At 39.0% G+C, this 19,716-nt stretch overlaps 1 protein-coding gene across 1 annotated transcript in view; it reads left to right on the top strand.

The window, feature by feature from the left end:
- Nucleotides 1-19,716, top strand: part of LOC100596705 (coiled-coil domain-containing protein 7) — a 204,774-nt gene that overhangs the window by 145,778 nt on the left and 39,280 nt on the right. Inside the window, exon 9 of the mRNA XM_030798646.1 lies at nucleotides 9,156-9,242. Coding sequence (XP_030654506.1) covers nucleotides 9,156-9,242 — 87 coding nt within the window. The remainder of the gene's footprint in view (nucleotides 1-9,155; nucleotides 9,243-19,716) is intronic.

Genomic DNA, 19,716 nt, shown 5'->3' with positions numbered 1-19,716 from the left:
TGGAAAGGGGTGCAAGACAGTGGGTGCAGCGCACTGAGTGTGAGCCGAACCAGGGCAAGGCATCGCCTCACCCGGGAAGTGCAAGGGGTCAGGGAATTCCCTTTCCTAGTCAAAGAAAGGGGTGACAGATGGCACCTGGAAAACTGGGTCACTCCCACCCTAATACTGCACTTTTCTGAGAGTCTTAGCAAATGGCACACCAGGAGATTATATCCCGTGCCTGGCTCAGAGGGTCCTACACCCACGGAGCCTTGCTCATTGCTAGCACAGCAGTCTGATATCAAACTGCAAGGCAGCAGTGAGGCTGGGGGAGGGGCGCCCACCATTGCCGAGCCTTGAGTAGGTAAACAAAGCGGCTGGGAAGCTCGAACTGGGTGGAGCCCACCACAGCTCAAGGAGGCCTGCCTGACTCTGTAGACTCCACCTCTGGGGGCAGGGCATAGCCAAACAAAAGGCAGCAGAAACCTCTACAGACTTAAATGTCCCTGTCTGACAGCTTTGAAGAGAGTAGTGGTTCTCCCAGCACACAGCTTGAGATCTGAAAACTGGCAGACTGCCTCCTCAAGTGGGTCCCTGACCCCCGAGTAGCCTAACTGGGAGGCACCCCCCAGTAGGGGCAGACTGACACCACACACGGCCAGGTACTCCTCTGAGACAAAACTTCCAGAGGAACGATCAGGCAGTAACATTTGCTGTTCACCAATATCCGCTATTCTGCACCCTCCGGTGCTGATACCCAGGCAAACAGGGTCTGGAGTGGATCTCCAGCAAACTCCAACAGACCTGCAGCTGAGGGTCCTGACTGTTAGAAGGAAAACTAACAAACAGAAAGGACATCCACACCAAAACCCCATCTGTACGTCACCATCATCAAAGACCAAAGGTAGATAAAACCACGAGGATGGGGAAAAAACAGAGCAGAAAAACTGGAAACTCTAAAAATCAGAGCACCTCTCCTCCTCCAAAGGAACGCAGCTCCTCACCAGCAACGGAACAAAGATGGATGGAGTATGACTTTCACGAGTTGAGAGAAGGCTTCAGATGATCAAACTACTATGATCTAAAGGCAGAAAGTTCAAACCCGTGGCAAAGAAGTTAAAAACCTTGAAAAACACTTAGACGAATGGATAACTAGAATAACCAATGCAGAGAAGTCCTTAAAGGACCTGATGGAGCTGAAAACCATGGCACGAGAACTACGCAATGTATGCACAAGTCCCAGTAGCAGATTTGATCAACTGGAAGAAAGGGTATCAGTGATGGAAGATCAAATGAATGAAATGAAGTGAGAAGAGAAGTTTAGAGAAAAAAGAAGAAAAAGAAATGAACAAAGACTCCAAGTAATATGGGACTACGTGAAAAGACCAAATCTACATCTGATTGGTATACCTAAAAGTGACGAGGAGAATGGAACCAAGTTGGAAAACACTCTGCAGGATATTCTCCAGGAGAACTTCCCTAATCTAGCAAGGCAGGCCAACATTCAAATTCAGGAAATACAGAGAACGCCACAAAGATACTCCTCAAGAAGAGCAACTCCAAGACGCATAATTGACAGATTCACCAAAGTTGAAATGAAGGAAAAAACGTGAAGGACAGCCAGAGAGAAAGGTCAGGTTACCCACAAAGGGCAGCCCATCAGACTGACAGCCAGAAGAGAGTGGGGGCCAATATTCAACATTCTTAAAGAAAAGAATTTTCAACCCACAATTTCATATCCAGCCAAACTAAGCTTCATAAGTGAAGGAGAAATAAAATCCTTTAAGAACAAGCAAATGCTGAGAGATTTTGTCACCACCAGGCCTGCCCTAAATGAGCTCCTGAAGGAAGCGCTAAACATGGAAAGGAACAACCGGTACCAGCCACTGCAAAAACATGCCAAATTGTAAAGACCATCGAGGCTAGGAAGAAACTGCATCAACTAACGAGCAAAATAACCAGCTAACATCATAATGACAGGATCAAATTCACACATAACAATATTAACCTTAAATGTAAATGGGCTAAAAGCTCCAATTAAAACACATGGACTGGCAAATTGGATAAAGACTCAAGACCCGTCAGTGTTCTGTATTCAGGAAACCCATCTCACGTGCAGAGACACACATAGGCTGAAAATGAAGGGATGGAAGAAGATCTACAAAGCAAATGGAAAACAAAAAAAGGCAGGGGTTGCAATCCTAGTCTCTGATAAAACAGACTTTAAACCAACAAAGATCAAAAGAGAAAAAGAAGGCCATTACATAATGGTAAAGGGATCAATTCAACAAGAGCTAACTATCCTAAATATATATGCACCCAATACAGGAGCACCCAGATTCATAAAGCAAGTCCTTAGAGACCTACAAAGAGACTTAGACTCCCACACAATAATAATGGGAGGCTTTAACACCCCGCTGTCAACAATAGACAGATCAGCGAGACAGAAAGTTAACAAGGATATCCAGGAACGGAACTCACCTCTGCACCAAGCAGACCTAATAGACATCTACAGAACTCTTCACCCCAAATCAACATAATATACATTCTTTTCAGCACCACATCACACCTATTCCAAAATTGACCACATACTTGGAAGTAAAGCACTCCTCAGCAAATGTAAAAGAACAGAAATTATAACAAACTGTCTCTCAGACCACAGTGTAATCAAACTAGAACTCAGGATTAAGACACTCACTCAAAACCGCTCAACTACATGGAAACTGAACAACCTGCTCCTGAATGACTACTAGGTACATAACGAAATAAAGGCAGAAACAAAGATGTTCTTTGAAACCAATGAGAACAAAGACACAACATACCAGAATCTCTGGGACACATTCAAAGCAGTGTGTAGAAGGAAATTTATAGCACTAAATGCCCACAAGAGAAAGCAGGAAAGATCTAAAATTGACACTCTAGCATCACAATTAAAAGAACTGAGAAGCAACAGCAAACACATTCAAAAGCTAGCAGAAGGCAAGAAATAACTAAGATCAGAGCAGAACTGAAGGAGACAGAGACCCAAAATACCCTTCAAAAAAATTAATGAATCCAGGAGCTGGTTTTTTGAAAAGATCAACAAAATGGACAGACCGCTAGCAAGACTAATAAAGAATGAAAGAGAGAAGAATCAAATAGATACAATAAAAAATGATAAAGAGGATATCACCACCGATCCCACAGAAATAGAAACTACCATCAGAGAATACTATAAACACCTCTACACAAATAAACTAGAAAATCTAGAAGAAATGGATAAATTCCTCGACACATACACCCTCCCAAGACTAAACCAGGAAGAAGTTGAATCTCTGAATAGACCAATACCAGGCTCTGAAATTGAGGCAATAATTAATAGTTTACCAACCAAAAAAAGTCCAGGACCAGATGGATTCACAGCTGAATTCTACCAGAGGTACAAGGAGGAGCTGGTACCATACCTTCTGAAACTATTCCAATCAACAGAAAAAGAGGGAATCCTCCATAACTCATTTTATGAGGCCAGCATCATCCTCATACCAAAGCCTGGCAGAGACACAACAAGAAAAAGAGAATTTTAGCCAGGCGCGGTGGCTCATGCCTATAATCCCAGCACTTTGGGAGGCCGAGGCGGGCGGATCACGAGGTCAGCAGATCGAGACCATCCTGGCTAACATGGTGAAACCCCGTCTCTACTAAAAATACAAAAAATTAGCCGGGTGCGGTGGTGGGCGTCTGTACTCCAAGCTACTCGGGAGGCTGAGGCAAGAGAATGGTGTGAACCCAGGAGGCGGAGCTTGCAGTGAGCCGAGATCACACCACTGCACTCCAGCCTGGACGACAGAGCGAGACTCGGTCTCAAAAAAAAAAGAAAAAAAACCAGAATTTTAGACCAATATCCTTGATGAACATTGATGCAAAAATCCTCAATAAAATACTGGCAAACCGAATCCAGCAGCACATCAAAAAGCTTATCCACCATGATTAAGCTGGCTTCATCCCTGGGATTCAAGGCTGGTTCAGCATACACAAATCAATAAACGCAATCCATCACACAAACAGAACCAATGACAAAAACCATATGATTATCTCAATAGATGCAGAAAAGGCCTTTGACAAAATTCAACAGCCCTTCATGTTAAAAACTCTCAATAAACTAGGCATTGATGGAATGTATCTCAAAATAATAAGAGCTATTTATGACAAACCTATAGCCAGTATCACACTGAATGGGCAAAAACTGGAAGCACTGCCTTTGAAAACTGGCACAAGACAGGGATGCCCTCTCTCACCACTCCTATTCAACATAGTGTTGGAAGTTCTGGTCAGCGCAATGAGGCAGGAGAAGGAAATAAAGGGTATTCAATTAGGAAAAGAGGAAGTCAAATTGTCCCTGTATGCAGATGACATGACTGTGTATCTAGAAAACCCCATTGTCTCAGCCCAAAATCTCCTTAGGGTGATAGGGAATTTCAGCAAAGTCTCATGATACAAAATCAATGTGCAAAAATCACAAGCATTCTTATATACCAATAACAGACAAACAGAGAGCCAAATCATGAGTGAACTCCCATTCACAATTGCTTCAAAGAGAATAAAATACCTAGGAATTCAACTTACAAGGGACATGAAGGACCTCTTCAAGGAGAACTACAAACCACTGCTCAATGAAATAAAAGAGGATACAAACAAATGGAAGAACATTCCATGCTCATGGGTTGGAAGAATCAATACCATGAAAATGGCCATACTGCCCAAGGTAATTTATAGATTCAATGCCATCCCCATTAAGCTACCAATGACTTTCTTCACAGAATTGGAAAAAGCTACTTTGAAGTTCATATGGAACCAAAAAAGAGCCCACATTACCAAGTCAGTCCTAAGCCAAAAGAACAAAGCTGGAGGGATCACGCTACCTGACTTCCAACTGTACTACAAGGCTACAGTAACCAAAACAGCATGGTACTGGTACCAAAACAGAGATATAGACCAATGGAAGAGAACAGAGCCCTCAGAAATAATGCCGCATATCTACAACTATCTGATCTTTGACAAACCTGACAAAAACAAGAAATGGGGAAAGGATTCCCTATTTAATAAATGGTGCTGGGAAAACTGGCTAGCCATATGTAGAAAGCTGAAACTGGATCCCTTCCTTACACCTTGTACAAAAATTAATTCAAGATGGATTAAAGACTTAAATGTTAGACCCAAAACCATAAAAACCCTAGAAGAAAACCTAGGCAATACCATTCAGGACATAGGCATGGGCAAGGACTTCATGTCTGAAACACCAAAAGCAATGGCAACAAAAGCCAAAATTGACAAATGGGATCTAATTAAACTAAAGAGCTTCTGCACAGCAAAGGAAACTACCATCAGAGTGAACAGGCAACTTACAGAATGGGAGAAAATTTTTACAATCTACCCCTCTGACAAAGGGCTAATATCCAGAATCTACAATGAACTCAAACAAATTTACAAGAAAAAAAACAACCCCATCAAAAAGTGGGTGATTGATATGAACAGACACTTCTCAAAAGAAGACATTTATGCAGCCAAGAAATACATGAAAAAATGCTCATCATCACTGGCCATCAGAGAAATGCAAATCGAAACCACAACGAGATACAATCTCACACCAGTTAGAATGGCCATCATTAAAAAGTCAGGAAACAACAGGTGCTGGAGAGGATGTGGAGAAATAGGAACACTTTTACACTGTTGGTGGGATTGTAAACTAGTTCAACCATTGTGGAAGTCAGTGTGGCGATTCCTCAGGGATCTAGAACTAGAAATACCATTTGACCCAGCCATCCCATTACTGGGTACATACCCAAAATATTATAAAACATGCTGCTATAAAGACACACGCACACATATGTTTATTGCAGCACTATTCACAATAGCAAAGACTTGGAACCAACCCAAATGTCCAACAACGATAGACTGGATTAAGAAAATGTGGCACATATACACCGTGAAATACTATGCAGCCATAAAAAAGGATGAGTTCATGTCCTTTGTAGGGACATGGATGAAGCTGGAAACCATCATTCTCAGCACAGTATCGCAAGGAAGAAAACCAAGCACCGCATGTTCTCACTCATAGGTGGGAATTGAACAACGTGAATACATTGACACAGGAAGGGGAACATCACACACTCGGGCCTGTTGTGGGGTGGGGGGCAGGGGGAGGTATAGCATTAGGAGATATACCTAATGCTAAATGATGAGTTAATGGGTGCAGCACACCAACATGGCACATGTATACATATGTAACAAACCTGCACGTTGTGCACATGTACCCTAAAAAAGTATAATTAAAGAAAAACAAAAAAAAAAAACAAAAAAAAATAAAAGTTCTGAAAGAAAAAAACAATCTACCAACCAATAATTTTATTGCTAGAAAAACTACTTTTCCGAAAAGGTGAAATATGAAATTACTAAATAAAAATTGAGAGATTTCATTTCTAGCAGAACTGTTTTCCAAAAAATTCTGAAGAAATTTCTTTAGGCTAAAATTGACCTCTGACAGTACTTTGAATCCCCCTAAAAAAGGTTTGAGTTAAATGTTACAATTGCAAAAGACAGTACATACAAATATATATTCCATCTCCTTTCTTTTCTTAATTTATCTAAAAGACAACTGTATAAAAAGATTTATATAATTGTATCATTGGGCATAAAACATATCAATATGTAATGTATTCACAATAGCATCACAAAGGTGATGGGAGGGAGAAGTGATTTAACACTGTAAGAAAATAATACTGGATGATAAGTACAGAGCAACAATAAAAAGAGTCAAAAAATGTAAATAAGTGTGTTCATATAACAAATACTATAAACATGTACTTGATCTTCTTTCTTTTCTCAGTTTATTTAAAAGGCATAAAGTTATACAAAGAAATAATTATAACAATAATTATTACATTGTCCTTAATGTTTACAGGTATAATATGTATAACAATAGCACAAAAACTGGGGAAAGAGAATAAAGCTATATATAAAGGAGTAATGTTTCTGTATCTCAGTAGAATGTAATTAGTGTAAATGTGAAAAAGATTATAAAGTTGGCTGAGGTAATGATTACACATTTCTGTAATAAGCATTGAATTGGACACTTTAAATGGAAAAATAGTATGGTTTAAAAATATACACATTTTTAAAAGCTCAGGAACTCTAAGCAGGATAAGATTTTGTAAAATTTAAAGCAAGAGGATAATAATGTAAGGGAGGAAAATTGTGACTTTTACTAGTTGATACATTTCTCCAGCACATAACTTTGTATTCCTAGTGTTTAACTCTAAAGTACTCTCCTCATTGACTCTCTGCTTATCTAAAAATCCTCTGATTTCTTAATTCAGATGAATCAGCCTTTCTTACTTATATCTGTAGGAGAAAGACAAAAGAGATGAAATACATCTGTTAATGTTCCTCAGTTTTCTGTTGCATATAGCTATTACTTTTACAAAATGTTGTTATTGAATTATTGAAAACTTGTTTTGTCCAATATGATGCTTTTTTTTTTTTTTGAGATAGTGTCTCACTCTGTTGCCCAGGCTGGAGTACAGTGATGTAATCTCGGCTCACCACAACCTCCGCCTCCCAGGTTCAAGCAATTATCCTGCCTTAGCCTCCTAAGTAGCTGGGACTAAGGCGCACGCCACTACACCCTGCTAATTTTTGTATTTTTAGTAGAGACAAGGTTTCACTATGTTGGCCAGGCTGGTCTCAAACTCGTGACCTTGAGATCTGCCCACCTCAGTCTCCCAAAGTGCTGGGATTACAGGCATGAGCCACTGCACCTGGCCAATATAATGCATTTTTACAATGATGTGTAACCTGGTTTCTGCCTCTATTTGAATTATATTGGTGGTATATTTGGGCTGCCATGATAATAGTGCAAATTTTAACATTACTAATGGGCTCAGCCAATTTTCCAAAGCAAGACTTCCGCTCTGTCGTTCAGGATCATTACAGGTGTCCAACTACCATTACATGCTCTGCTAGAACCAACTTTGACACAAAAAACTTTAGATTTAATAAACCAGGTTTACCAATTCTAATATCCGTTTTTCAATATGAAATTCTTTTTAGTAGATTTTTTAGTTTTTCCATCATTATATCTAGATACTAGTTTCTAAATCCAACAAAATGTATAAATCACATAAAACTCAAATGAAAAGGAATACAATCCTAATGCTGGTACCACTACAAATATTCCCGTTTTCTTCTTCCAAGCTACAAAGTCTACCTGCTAAGAGAACCAAAGAGAAGAGACTTTTTTTTTTTTTTTTTTTTTTGAGATGGAGTCTCGATCTATCGCCCAGGCTGGAGTGCAGTGGCGCAGTCTCGGCTCACTGCAAGCTCCGCCTCCCGGGTTCACGCCATTCTCCTGCCTCAGCCTCTCCGAGTAGCTGGGACTACAGGCGCCCGCCACCACGCCCGGCTAAGTTTTTTTTTGTATTTTTTTTAGTAGAGACGGGGTTTCACCGTGGTCTCCATCTCCTGACCTCGTGATCCGCCCACCTTGGCCTCCCAAAGTGCTGGGATTACAAGCGTGAGCCACTGCGCCCGGCCGAGAAGAGACTTTTTCACATTACATGCGTTATTTGTTATTCTTTTTTATCACTGATGCCTATTTGAATTATAGTTACACCACCTAAAATAGACTATTAAAATATTTCTGGATGAGTCAAGGAACTTCTGTTTTATTATATTTTGTGAGTTGTGATGACCATTGTGTGCAGACAGGTCAACTATGAAAAAAAATTTATGTTCCGTCTCACCAGATATACCCCTACAACATGAATATGTTCTTAATATATACTTGAAAGTTATGTTATTACCACAAACTATCTAGTGTGATTTAAATTTGCATATGAGATGGCATTATATGGAAAAAATAGTTAAGAAATAAGGTAGCATAAGTCTGTGCCTCAATTTTGTTATTACTTGCTATATGGTCTTGGTCAAATCACTAAATACAACTAAGCCTCAATATAATGAGGCTTATATGATTGTTAATTGCCCTTTCAATTTAAGTTCCTATGTTGCTGCAGTCTGGACACTTTATTATAATTCTTCTACTCTAATGAAGAATATTAATTACAATAGTATTAGACACATGCACACACACACGTTAATATTTACGTCAGAAAAGTGTTTTGAAATGTTTACTTTTATAGAGACTGATGAACGATTGCGTAGTGCAACTGAGAGAGGTACAATAAATGATGCAATTAAGACACAGTTAAAGAGAAAGAGTTACCCAGGTAAGAATAAGAATTTTTTAAATCTACTTATGGTTTACTATCTTCTCTGGAGTTTAAGTCTGTATCTCTAATGACAACAGTACCTATATGTAATTTTCACATGAGAAAAAGTCTTCATGAATTTCCTCCTATAATTAGTTGAACTCTAGTATTTATTCTCAATAGAAAATTAGCTTTAGGGCCCATTTATTTAAAAAGTTATCCATAAAAGTCTAATGCTATAGTGACCTTAGAATATGCTTGCAGATGTATTTCAAATGCTGTTCAATTTGCTATTTATGGCTAATTAGAAAAGTTGCTTTGTATTTGCAAAAGCAGAATTGCTAGCTTATGAACATGATAATAAGATGAATATAACTGATAATTATTTCATTGGTTACCCATTTCCTCTTATATTGTTATGTTATCAGGCAAATTGACAATGTTTCAGCTGCTTTAGTTCTATTATATAGTTCAAAAATTATACTACTGCACTTTTAGTGGTGAAACAGTGACACACTTCTCCTTAATTTTTGGTATGATACCCATAGAGGCAGAGAGCTTAACAGAGACTTAAGGGAAAGAGACAGACAAAGACAGCCCTGTTAAAACAACTCTCATCCAAAAGTGATTGTGTGTTATGATGGTTAATGCTGTCAATTTGATTGAATTGAAGGATTCCAAGTATTGATCCTGGTGTGTCTGTGAGAGTGTTGCCAAAGGAGATTAACATTTGAGTCAGGGGGCTGGGAAAGGCAGACACATCCTTAATCTGGGTGGGCACCATCTAATCAGCTGCCAGCGTGGCTAGAATATAAAGCAGGCAGAAAAATGTGAAAAGACTAGACTGGCCTAGCCTCCCAGCCTACATCTTTCTCCTGTGCTGGATGCTTCCTGCCCTCGTGTGAGTTATCTAATAAACTCCCATCTATATCATCTATATCTATCTATATATCTATATCTATATCTTCTATTACTTCTTTCCCTCTAGAGAACCCTAACTAATACAGATTTTGGTACCAGGAGTGGTTCTAGAGAAACAGAATATTAAGGATGGAGTTCTTTTGTTGGTTTTGGGGTTTCTGGAGTTGGCTGCTTAATATGATTAAACACAAAAATGTTAATGACTCTACTTCTAATAGTGTGGAGAACACTGATAAAGAGCTGATATTGTGGAAAAACAGACACAAGCTCTTATCATGCAAGTGGCTGACCTGCAATGAAAGGTGCATGCACAGCCTCACCAGGTGTCTACTGTTAAAGTGAGGGCAATGATTGAGAAAGAATGGGACCCTGCAACTTGGAATGGGGACGTGTGGGATGACCTGATGAAGCTGGGGACACTGAATTTGTAAACTTTGATGAATCTTTTTTACCAGAAGAAACAGCTTCCCCATCCCCAGTAGTGACAACATCCCCTCCCCAATCCATGCTGCCACAAGCTTTTGCATCTTTGTCTGAGGAGATAACCTCTGTGCTGCCTGAGGCAACAGTGATGGCCTCCCCTGAGGCAGTTGCCAGGCAAGATAATGTTTATTCTCCTCAGGAACCACCTCCAACATCCCTGTTTGCTTCTAGACCTATAACTAGACTAAAGTCCCAGCAGTCCCCTAGAAGTGAGGTTCAAAGTGTAACCCACATGGAAGTGCACTATACTCCAAAAAAACTGAGTTTCTGAAGAACTTGGAGTCCAATATGCGAGGGCAGGAAGCATCCAGCACGGGAAAAGATGCCCTCCTTTTGAGAGACAGCTCTTGTCCTGTTACTGGGCTTTGGTAGAAACTGAACATTTGAGTATGGGTCATCAAGTCACCATGTGACCTAAACTGCCTATCATGAACTGGGTGCTTTCTGACCCATCTAGCCATAGAGTGGGGCATGCACAGCAGCATTCCATCATCAAATAGAAGTTGTATGTACATGATCAGGCTTGAGCAGGTCCTGAAGGCACAAGTAAGTTACATGAGGAAGTGGCTCAAATGCCCACGGTCCCCACTCCTGCCACCCTGCCTTCTCTCCCCAAGCCTGCACCAATGGCCTCATGGGGAGTTCCCTATGATCAGTGGACAGAGGAAGAGAAGAATAAGTCCTGGTTCCCAGATGGTTCTGCATGTTATGCAGGCACCACTCGAAAGTGGACAGCTGCAGCACTACAGCCCATTTCTAGGACATCCCTGAAACACAGCAGTGAAGGGAAATCTTCTCAGTGGACATAACTTCGAGCAGTGCACCTGGTTGTGCACTCTGCATGGAAGGAGAAATGGCCAGATGTGTGATTATATATTTGATTTGTGGGTTGGAGCCAATAGTTTGTCTGGATGGTCAGGGACTTGAAAGAAGCATGATTGAAAAATTGGTGACAAAGACATTTGGGGAAGAGGTATGTGGATGGACCTCTCTGAATGGTCAAAAACTGTGAAGATATTTGTATCCCATGTGAGTGCTCACCAATGGGTGACCTCAGCAGAGGAGGATTTTAATAATCAAGTGGATAGGATGACCCATTCTGTGGACACCACTCAGCCTCTTTTCCCCAGCCATGCCTGTCATTGCCCAATGGGCCCATGAGCAAAGTGGCCATGGTGGCAGGGATGGAGGTTATACATGGACTCAGCAATGTGGACTTCCACTCACCAAGGCTGATCTGGCTACGGCCACTGCTGAGTGCCCAATTTGCCAGCAGCAGAGACTAACAGTGAGCCCTCTATATGGCATCATTCTTCGGTACCTGGTGGCAGGTGGCAAGTGGCAGGTTGATTATATGGGACCTTTTCCATCATGGGAAGGGCAGAGGTTTGTCCTCACTGGAATAGACACTTACTCCGGATATGGGTTTGCCTATTTTACATGCAATGCTTCTGCCAAGACTACCATCCGTGGACTCACAGAATGCCTTATACACCATCATGGCATTGCCTCTGACCAAGGCACTCACTTTATGGCTAAAGAAGTGCGGCAGTAGCATGTTCTCACTCATAGATGGGAGTTGAGCAATGAGAACACATGGACACAGGGTGGGGAACATCACACACCAGGGCCTGTCAGGGGGTGGGGGGCTGGGGGAGGTATAGCGTTGGGAGAAATACCTAAGGTAAATGATGAGTTAATGGGTGCAGCAAACCAACATGGCACATGTAAACCTATGTAACAAACCTGAACATTGTGCACATGTACCTTGGAACTTAAAGTATAATAAAAATAAATAAATAAATAAATAAATATCATGTTTTAAAATGGCCCTGCAAAGCCATATTTTTTGTGGAAGAAATTTCTATCTATAGAGAATCTCCATTAGTGCAGCCACGAAATCCCTTTCCAGGCATTTCCAAGATATAGGATAGATTAACTAAGTGCCTGCCATCTTTTAAGTCCTGAAAAGAGACATTTATCAGCTATTCTCTCTAAAGGCTGCTACCTGTGAGGCTTCATCTACGTAACAAAGACCTTGGCATCCACAATTCCCCTTATCTTGACTAAAGCATTTCTTTCCACTGACTTCAAGTCTTTAGACAAAGCTTAACTCTTTCAACCAATTGCCAAAATCAGAAAATCTTTGAATCTGCCTCCAACCTGGAAGTCTATGCCCCTTTAAGATGCCCTGCCTTTTTTTAGCTGAACCAAAGTATACCTTCCATGTATTGATTTATGTCTTTGCTTATAACTCCTGTCTCCCTAAAATGTGTAAAACCAAACTGTAATTCAATTACTTTGTGCATACTTTCTCAAGAACTCTTGAGACTGTTCCCTGGGCCATGGTTATTCATATTGGGTCAGAATAAACTTGTTTAAATTGTTAAAAAAAAAAAAAAAAAAAAAAACAAGAAGAAGAAGAAAGAAGAAAAAAGAAGAGAAGAAGAAGGAGAAGGAGAAGGAGAAGAAAGAAGAAGAAGAAGAAGAAGAGGAGGAGGAAGAAGAAGAAGAAGAAGAAGAAGAAGAGGAGGAGGAAGAAGGAAGAAGGAAGAAGAAGAAGAAGAAGAAGAAGAAGAAGAAGAAGAAGAAGAAGAAGAAGAAGAAGAAGAAGAAGAAGAAGAAGAAGGAAGAAGAAGAAGAATAAGAAGAAAAGAGCAGTGGACTCATGCTCTTGGAATTCACTGGTCTTACCATGTTCCCCATCATCCTGAAGCAGCTGGAAGGGCCTTTCGAAGTCACAATTACAATGCCAACTAGGTGACAATACTTTGCAGGGCTGGGACAAAATTCTCCAGAAGGCCATGTATTCTCTGAATCAGCATCCAATATGTGTTACTGTTTCTCCCATAGCCAGGATTCACAGGTCCAGGAATCATGGGGTGGAAGTGGGAAGTGGCACCACTCACCATCACCCCTAGTGATCCACTAGCACAACTTTTGCTTCTTATTCCTGTGATATTACTTTCTACTCACCTAGAGGTCTTAGTTCCAGAGGGAGGAATGCTGCCACCAGGAGACACAACAACAATTCAATTAAACTGGAAATTAAGAGTGCCACATGGACACTTTGGGCTACTCCTACCTTTAAATCAACAGGCTAAGAAGGGGGCTACGGTGTTGGCTTGGGTGATTGACCCGGACTATCAAGATGAATTCAGTCTACTACTCCACAGTGGAGATCAGGAAGAGTATGCATGGAATACAGGAGATTCATTAGGGCATCTCTTAGTATCACCATGCCCTGTGATTAAGGTCAATGGGAAACTATAACAGCCCAATCCAGGCAGGACTACAAATAGCACAGACCCTTCAGGAATGAAGGTTTGGGTCACTCCACTGGGAAAAAAATTCATAGCCTGCTGAGGTGCTTGCTGAAGGCAAAGGGAATACAGAATGCGTAAGTAGAAGAAGGCAGTCACCAATGCCAGCTACAACAACGTGACCAGCTGCAGAAATGCGGACTGTAATTGTCATGAGTATTTCCTCCTCCTTTTGTTAAAAAACACATTTGAGCATGTATACACTTGTACTAAGAACATATCTTCATTTTATTTCCTTTTTCCTTTATCATGTGACATAAGATTTATTGACTTCATATCAGCATTTAAGTATTGTTAACTTTAGGTAACAGTATTTGGGTTGGGGATTTGTGCGTTTCTGGTTGTATGAAGGATAGTTGTATTATGTTAGGCATAATCATGACTTTATTATTGCCTTTATTTGAAGATTATGTATGATCTCAGGAGATGTGTATGGGTTCAAATTGACAAGGAGTGGACTTATGATGTTTAATACTGAGTGTTAACTTGATTGGATTGAAGGATGCACCATATTGATTATGGGTGTCTCTGTGAGGGTGTTGCCAAAGGGGATTAACATTTGAGTCAGTGGACTGGAAAGGCAGACCCACCCTTAATCTGGGTGGGCACAATCTAATCAGCTGCCAGTGTGGCTAGAATATAAAGCAGGCAGAAAAACGTGAAAAGACTAGACTGGCCTAGCCTGCCAGCCTACATCTTTCTCCTGTGCTGGATGCTTCCTGCCCTCAAACACTGGACTCCTGGTTCTTCAGTTTTGGGACTTGACTGGCTCTCCTTGCTCCTCAGCTTGCAGGAGCTGACCTATTGTGGGACCTTGTGATCATGTGAGTTAATACTTAATAAATATATATATCCTATTAGTTATTATATATATATGTAAGGATATATATATATATATATCGTATTAGTTCTTTCCCTCTAGAGAACCCTAATACATGTGTATATACATCTGTGCCCACAGAGGAATAACATTAGAAGCTTCATATTGCAGGAGAAGACTTCAGTAAAATAGAAAATAGTCCACCCAAATAGCTAAATAAAGAAACGTGTACACAACAAGATTCCAAATGGTAAACAAGAAATCTGTATGTAGATTTGCTATCTAAAAAGCCCAATTTTAGCAAAATATGATAGACATGTAAAAAAGAAAAAAAAACAGGAAGATGTGTCCCATACATAGGAAGAAAGCAACAGAAACGTTTTATGAGGATGCCAAATGTTTGGTATAGCAGGGAGAGACTACAAAACAATTCCTATAAATATTTTTAAAAATTCATAAAATCTATGCTTAAGCATGAAAGGAAGATATGATGAGAATGTCTCACCAAATAGGGAATATTAACAAAAAGATTAAAAGTATTTTGATTTATGATTGAACATATTTATGGGACACAATGTGATGTTTTAGTGCATGTAAAAAGGAAATTCTAGCGTTGATAGTACAATAACTGAAGAAAAATTCACTAGAGGGGCTCACGAGTAGTTTTAACAGAAGAAATAATCTGTAAATTTAAAATAATAGGATTACTAGGAGAGAAAGAACAAAATAATTTAAAGAAATTATGGCTGAAATTTTGAAAAATATTTGATGTAAAATACTAGTCCACCAATCTGAGCTCAATTAAATCCAATTATATAAACACAATAGAATTCACAGCCAGATCCAACATAGTAAAAACGTTGAGAGACAAAGTGAAAACCTTGAAGTGGCAAGAGAACAACTACAGTCATGTGTTGCCTAATGATGGAAATGTGTCCTGACAAATGCATCGCTGGGTGACTTCATCATCATGCAAACATCATAGATAAGTTACAGTAAAAGATACAGTAAAAATACCAGATAAAAGATAAAAAGTGGTACACCTGTATAGAGCACTTACCATGAATAGAGCTTGCAAGACTGAATGTTGCTCTGGGTGTGTCAGTGAGTGAGTAGTGAGTGAATGCAAAGGTCTAGGACATTACTGTACACTACAGTAGACTTTATCAATCACTGTATGTATACTTAGGCATTCCCCCTGAAAACTGGAACAAGACAAGGATGCCTACTCTCACCACTTCTATTCAACATAGTACTGAAAGTCGTAGCCAGAGCAATCAGACAAGGAAAAGAAATAAAGGGCATCCAAATTGGTAAAGAGGAAATCAAACTGTCACTCTTTGCTGATGATATGATCATATACCTAGAAAGCACTAAAGACTCATCCAAAAAGCTCCTAGAACTCATAAATGAATTCAGCAAAGTTTCAGGGTACAAACTTAATATACACAAATCAGTAGTGCTGCTGTACACCAACAGTGACCAAGCTGAGAATCAAATCAAGAACTCCACTCCTTTCACAATAGCTGCCAAAACAAACAAACAAACAAAAAACAAAAAAAGGTAGGAATATACTTAACCAAGGACGTGAAAGACCTCTACAAGGAAAACTACAAAACACTGCTGAAAGAAATCCTAGACGACACAAACAAATGATCATATTGCCAAAAGCAATCTACAAATTCAATGCAATTCCCATCAAAATGCCAACATCATTCTTCACAGAACTAGAAAAAACAATCCTAAAATTCATATGGAACCAAAAAAAAGCCCACATAGCCAAAGCAAGACTAAGCAAAAAGAATAAATCTGAAGGGATCACATTACCCGACTTCAAACTATAAGGCCATAGTCACCAAAACAGCATGGTACTGGTATAAAAATACACACGTAGACCAATGGAACAGAATAGAGAACCCAGAAATAAAGCCAAATACTTACAGCCAATAGATCTTCGACAAAACAAACAAAAACTTGAAGTGGGGAAAGGACACCATATTCAACAAATGGTGCTGGGATAATTGTCAAGCCACATGTAGAAGAATGAAACTGGATCCTCATCTCTCACCTTATATAAAAATCAACTCAAGATGGATCAAAGATAAATCTAAGACTTGAAATCATAAGCTTCTAGAAGATAACATTGGAAAAATCCTTCTAGACATTAGCTTAAGCAAAGACTTCATGACCAAGAACCCAAAAGCAAATGCGACAAAAACAAAGATAAATAGATGGGACTTAATTAAATTAAAAAGCTTCTGCACAGCAAAAGAAATTATCGGCAGAGTTAACAGACAACCCTCAGAGTGGTAGAAAATCTTCACAATCTATATATCCGACAAAGGACTAATATCCAGAATCTACAAAGAACTCAAATCAGCAAGAAAAAAAAAATCCCATCAAAAAGTGGGCTAAGGACATGAATAGACAATTCTCAAAAGAAGCTATACAAATGGCCAACAAGCATATGGAAAAATGCTCAACATCACTCATTATCAGGGATATGCAAATAAAAACCATAATGTGATACCACCTCATTCCTGCAAGAATGGCCATCATCAAAAAATAAAAAAATAACAGATGTTTGCATGGATGCAGTGAAAAGGAAACATTTTTACACTGTTGGTGGGAATGTAAACTAGTACAACCACTGTGGAAAACAGTGTTCAGAGTCCTTAAAGAACTAAAAGTAGATCTACCCTTTGATCCAGCAATCCCACTTCTAGGTATCTACCCAGAGGAAAGGAAATCATTATACAAAAAGATAATTGCACACATATGTTTATAGCAGTACAATTTGCCACTGCAAAAATATGGAATCAGCCCAAATGCCCATCAATCAACGAATGGATAAAGAAAATGTGGTGTGTATATACCGTGGAATACTACTCAGCCATAAAAAGGAAGGAAATAATGGCATTTGCAGCAACCTGAATGGAATTGGAGCCTATTATTATAACTGAAGTAACTCAGGAATGGAAAACCAAACATTGTATGTTCTCACTCATGTGGGAGCTAAGCTATGAGGATGCAACGGCATAAGAATGGTATGTTGGACTTTGAGGACTTGGGGAAAGAGTAGGGGGTGGCAAGGGACAAAAGACTATGCATTGGGTACAGTGTACACTGCTCAGGTTGATGGGTGCCCCAAAATCTCACAAATCACCACTAAAGAACTTATTCATGAAACCAAACACGACCTGTTCCCCAAAAACCTATTGAAATAAAAAAATAAATTTTTTTTTAAAATTTAAAAAATAAAATAACACTGGATAGTAACTCAAATCCACAGGAACAAATGCAAAAAAATATATAAACAAGAAGGTTAGTATAGTAAACACTAAAAATATGTACTTGCTCTTCTTTCTTAGCTTAATTAAAAGGCACAGTATTATATAAATAATTGTAACAACAATTATAACAATGTCTTTAATATATATAGTAGTAATACACATAATAGTAGTGCAAAAATGTTGAACAGGACTAATGCTGTATGGGAGTAATATTTCTTTACTTCACTGGAATTTGATTAGTATATACTCAAGTAGAATCTAAAATTGACTGTGGTCAGAGCTACACAAATATGTGAACATCTTAAAAAACATTGTATTGAACATTTTACATAGGCATATAGCATGGTAGGTTATTTATTTTGTAAAAATATCTCAGTGAACTTCAGGCAGGATCGTATTTAAAAAGAAAGCAATGAGAGGATACTATGAAGGAGGAAACATGAATGTTACTAGATTGTAAATTACTTTAGCACAGATTCTCTTAACCTTATCTCCCCTAAAATGCTCTTTTCATTGCCTCCCTGCTTATCTAAGAATCTTTGCATACTCACTTGAAATGAACCATTCCTTCTTATGTGTGCTAGTTGGAGTAATAATCGGAGAGGCTATATGACTGCTCATATTCCCTTTTTTAATGTTTCTATAGATCTGCTTATGTTCACAAAATATAGCTGTGTACTTATGGAAAATACGTTCTTATGTGTCTCGGTTCATTTTGGTAATGATGCCTCAGCTGGTCCATACTTTGGTTTAGATTTCACTGGTGGTATATTTGGGCTTCAAATGTTACACTGTAATACTTAACATTTATTCAAGAGCTGAGACATTTCTTCAGAGCAAAACTTCCACTCTATGGTATCTGGGTCATTATAGGTTTCCAACTTTAGTCATATAGTCTGCTATAAACAACTTTCTTTCACAAAATATTAGGTTCACCAGTTGACCCAAGTCTCCCATTCTAATTGTCCCTGTTCAGTATGAACTCTCCTTTCATAACTTTCATGTATTTTTCCTGTTATATGACCTAGTCAGTAGTTTTCAAATCTAGCAAAAAATTCAAATCACATAAAAACTCCAGTGGAAAGGAATGCAATCTCAATGCTTATGCTACTACAAGTTTACTTACTTCGTCCTCCCCAGCTACAAAGTCTACAAACTCAAGAAGATATGAAAGTCACATTTTCATATTCCACAAAATATCTAATTATTTTTCTACATTATTGATACATACTTGATTTATAGTTACAAATCTTAGAAATGATATGAAGTCCTTATGAACAAATCAAAGTACTTTGCCCCACAATAACTCTCTGTGACTGTGGAGACCATAGTTTGCAAATTGACCTATTTTTAAAAATGTTATATTTTATCTCACCAGGTACATCCCACAGTAGATAGTGCTCTTGGTGTAAAATTTAAAGTTATATTATCATCATAAACTTTCTAGGATAATTGTAGTTTGCATAAGAGATGCATTATATGGTAAAGTCACTGGTTAAGGAATTATGAAGTGTCGGTTTGTGCATCAATTTTGTCATTATCTTGATGTGGTCTTGTTCAAATCATGAAGCATCTCTGAACTTCAATATGATAGGCTTATATGATTTCTAATAGCCCTTCAAATTCTGTTTTGTGATGCTTACTGCGATAAG

This window comes from Nomascus leucogenys, chromosome 18, assembly GCF_006542625.1.
Source record: "Nomascus leucogenys isolate Asia chromosome 18, Asia_NLE_v1, whole genome shotgun sequence".
NCBI classification, from domain to species: domain Eukaryota; kingdom Metazoa; phylum Chordata; class Mammalia; order Primates; family Hylobatidae; genus Nomascus; species Nomascus leucogenys.
This window is presented reverse-complemented; position numbering and strand designations above follow the sequence as displayed.